Below are 3,387 nucleotides of genomic sequence, written 5' to 3'. Positions count from 1 at the left end.
TTGTTTTGTATTTTAAAGACTTTCACTTTATTATGAAGCTCTATGCAGAAGTAGGAATATTAACCTTAAATGATCCTAGCAGATCTCAATTAAATCCTGCCACTTCTGTGCACATTATATACACGTTTATTTTGCTTTATTGTTTCTGGAAGGAAACTTAAAATAACAGGTCTTTATCCAAACAATTTGCAGCTACGGCACAGTGGAGCAGATTGCATCATGTAATCTGAGAAAGATGTAAAAAACTACTTTGGGGGATTTTTGGCTATTGTCTGGGCACGTTTAAGTCTGTTGCCAGCACCACGGCACTTCCAGTCAGTGAAAAGAAATCAAACTTTCACTTTCTGTCAACACCTGTATAAATGCACCTGCAACTCGCACTTCTTGTCAAAGCAGCAGCTGCCCTCTCCTGAAGAGACTTGCTAAAGAAACGAAGAGACAACTAGACAGACAAATGGCCTCCAAAGTTTCTGCCCTGCTCTTCCTGGGTCTCATCTGCTTCCAGTTTGCAACAGGTAAGGGAAACATCAACTTGCAAATGCTTAATTTTCTAAAAGCTACATGCAGCTGAAATCATTCTCGGCAATAATTTGTGCATTGCAGAATTTTTGACATTTTTGCAAAAAGCTTTAATTGTAGTTATTGTGTATATGCTTGACATCCAGCCTGCATGCTCACACTCATGTATTTGTGTCTTTGTGTTCCTGCAGCTCAGATCGTGATGGACTGCTGCCTGAGTGTCAGTGAGAAACGTCTAAACCCCAAAAACCTTGTGAGCTACAGCATTAAGAGAGCTGGCATGGGCTGTGACATTAGCGCCACTGTGTGAGTGTCCACCAAGATTCATCATAACCACAAACCCCTCAGATGAGACTTTGCTGTGAGCCGTATCCAAGTTTTGCTGAATTTTAATCCAGTTTCTGAATCTGCTTTTGCAGGTTTGTCAATAAGAAAGGCATGAAGCTGTGTGTCGTACCTCCTGAAGGGAATCCATGGGTGCAAAATCTTATCAAGATTTTGGACAAGAGACACCCTCACCATTAAAAAAGGTAAACCAACAAGTTGCTCATGGCTTTTGATTCCTGACGGTCTTTCTGAATTGCATTCATCATGCACAGCCTCACTCTCTGTTCTGCTCTGTTACAGAACATGGAGAAGACATGGGAAAGGATGTCTGAAGGCTGAACTCAGAGCCGTTTCTGTTCAGAGTCCCAGAGCAGTCGTGTTGTACAGTTAATGCCTGAGAAGATCAAACTTGTGAAGTTACTCAGAAATCATTGCTCTGTCTGATTTATGATGACTTTCTGTTTGTCTTCGCCCACACGTGACTACAGACAGGCTGAAAGTTCAATTCTACACGTGTTTCTTTTTACTTGTGGTAACTGGCATCTGGCAGAGCTCCAACAGAGGGCTGTTTCCTTTTTTCTGTGGTATTTCTCCGATATGTTGTACAGAAATAGAAACAGATGCCTCAACCTGCCTGGACTGTAACACCTGAAGCAGACAAAAGAGAAAATCCCTGTTCTGTTTATCACAGTATTGTATGCTGCATGTTGGAGGGGGGTTTGTTCTGACAAAATGTGAATATTGTATTGTACAGTTAAAGCTGAGAGTTAAAATAAACTTTTTTTTATATCATTTTGTACATTTTGGTTGCTGTGTTCTTCTTCAACTCAACACATCCTCTGATAAAACTGAGGGTCTAAATTAGCTGCATCTCAGCTGCTTTGTGTTCACATACATATTGGTTTTCATTAGTATATGTATGTACAGTAATAATATTAATATACGGCATATGAAAAAAAATCTTTATCGGGTTCCTAAATGTCAATGAGGCAATGGAGTTTATAATAAGAAAGAAACTAAATATGTAAATAAAAAGTTGAAGCAAGTGACATTATTAAACCGTAGAAAACATCAAAATAAGCAAAAGATCTAAATAAATAAATAAATAATCATTGACATAAAAAAATGAATAAAACTGTAAACATCATAGCCAAATGAAAGTAATAGAAAATTTAAATATATCCTTCTATGATATAATTTTGAAAATATCAAATAAATAAAGTTCAAGAAAACTGAGGACCAAATAAAAAAATATTATTGACAAAAAATAGAACAGAGACAATTTAAAAATGAAATAGGACAATAGAAAACTTTGTAGAAACATACAAATAAATAAAAAGTACAAGCAAATACAATAAAAATAATACTAATAAAATAAGATGTAAAAAAAAATGTTTTTCTGTGGTACCTTTTCAGAACAGCCGTTGATAAACTGGGCTCTAAAATAAAAATAAAGTACAGAGAGAATAAAGTTGAATTAAAAAACTCTAAGCTATATTAATGTCACTGACTCAAATTAAAACAAAGTTTAGTCTTTTGGGGTAAGAATTCATATTATGAATTCATATTATGAATCTGTGGAAAGTGACCAGATTTACATAAATTTATTGCAAAGAACATTTTTAACCTAAATAAAGTTTAGTTTATATCAAACTTTACTTTTGTGCTCTTTGATCATATTGTAAGGACAGGAAACATCTCACCTGCTTCTCATTAAACCTGTATAGGACTGACCTCCAGGAAATGATCACCGGTCGGTACTAAAAGCAAATATCAGAACTAATATCTGTGAAGAACCTTAAACAGGTCCTGCAACTAGACAGTGACCCATAAATAAAGTTAATGCTCAGTGCGAAGCTGCATTTCTGACTTTCCAGAAATATGAAAAAGGGTCCGAACAAGCATGAAACCATCATTTACTGGCTACTTTGTAAAACCGGGCCGTTATTCCTTAATGAACCAATCCACAGTTTGTGGAAAAGAACAGCAGCTGCAGTCAATTTCTGAATATTTCATTGGTTTCCCCTCATATTTATTTAACATTTACAATCTTCAGCTTGCAAAGACATCTAAAATGCACCTAAAAGAATAATTTTCATTAACATTAAAAGGAATTTTTCAGCATTAATTGTTTTGTATTACAATTAGCTTCCATTTCCAATAGAAAACATATGGAGAATTTATATTTACATTTAGGTGCAAATAATTTCTACTGCTTTCTAATTTTATTGCATTGTCCATTTTTATTAGCATGTCCTCATAGAGCAACAGGAGGTACTCCAGGGAAGCAGGGGAGCATGCAGAAACAAACCTCAGGGAGTTTTTGGCACTGAACCGTGGAAGATGTGGGATAATGCCTGGAGACGTGTAAGTGTGTGTTGCCAGCCAGCCATCACCACTTCCAGTCAATGAGCACTGTTTAAAGTTTCACTTTCTGTGAACATCTGTATAAATGCAGCTGCAGCTCAGACTCATGACAGCAGCAGATTCCGTCACATGAAGAGACTCACTGACGCAGCCAAGGAAAGATCTGACCTAAGA

At 36.3% G+C, this 3,387-nt stretch overlaps 1 protein-coding gene across 1 annotated transcript; it reads left to right on the top strand.

Annotated features, from left to right (window-relative positions):
* Positions 1-369: 369 nt before the first annotated feature.
* Positions 370-1,645, top strand: LOC124878379 (C-C motif chemokine 20-like). Its single transcript, XM_047382296.1, has 4 exons — positions 370-515; positions 711-825; positions 939-1,049; positions 1,147-1,645. The coding sequence occupies exons 1-3, from the start codon at positions 455-457 to the stop codon at positions 1,042-1,044; spliced, it is 282 nt and encodes a 93-aa protein (XP_047238252.1). The 5' UTR covers positions 370-454; the 3' UTR covers positions 1,045-1,049; positions 1,147-1,645.
* Positions 1,646-3,387: the final 1,742 nt, after the last annotated feature.

Source organism: Girardinichthys multiradiatus, chromosome 12, assembly GCF_021462225.1.
Source record: "Girardinichthys multiradiatus isolate DD_20200921_A chromosome 12, DD_fGirMul_XY1, whole genome shotgun sequence".
NCBI lineage: Eukaryota > Metazoa > Chordata > Actinopteri > Cyprinodontiformes > Goodeidae > Girardinichthys > Girardinichthys multiradiatus.
This window is presented reverse-complemented; position numbering and strand designations above follow the sequence as displayed.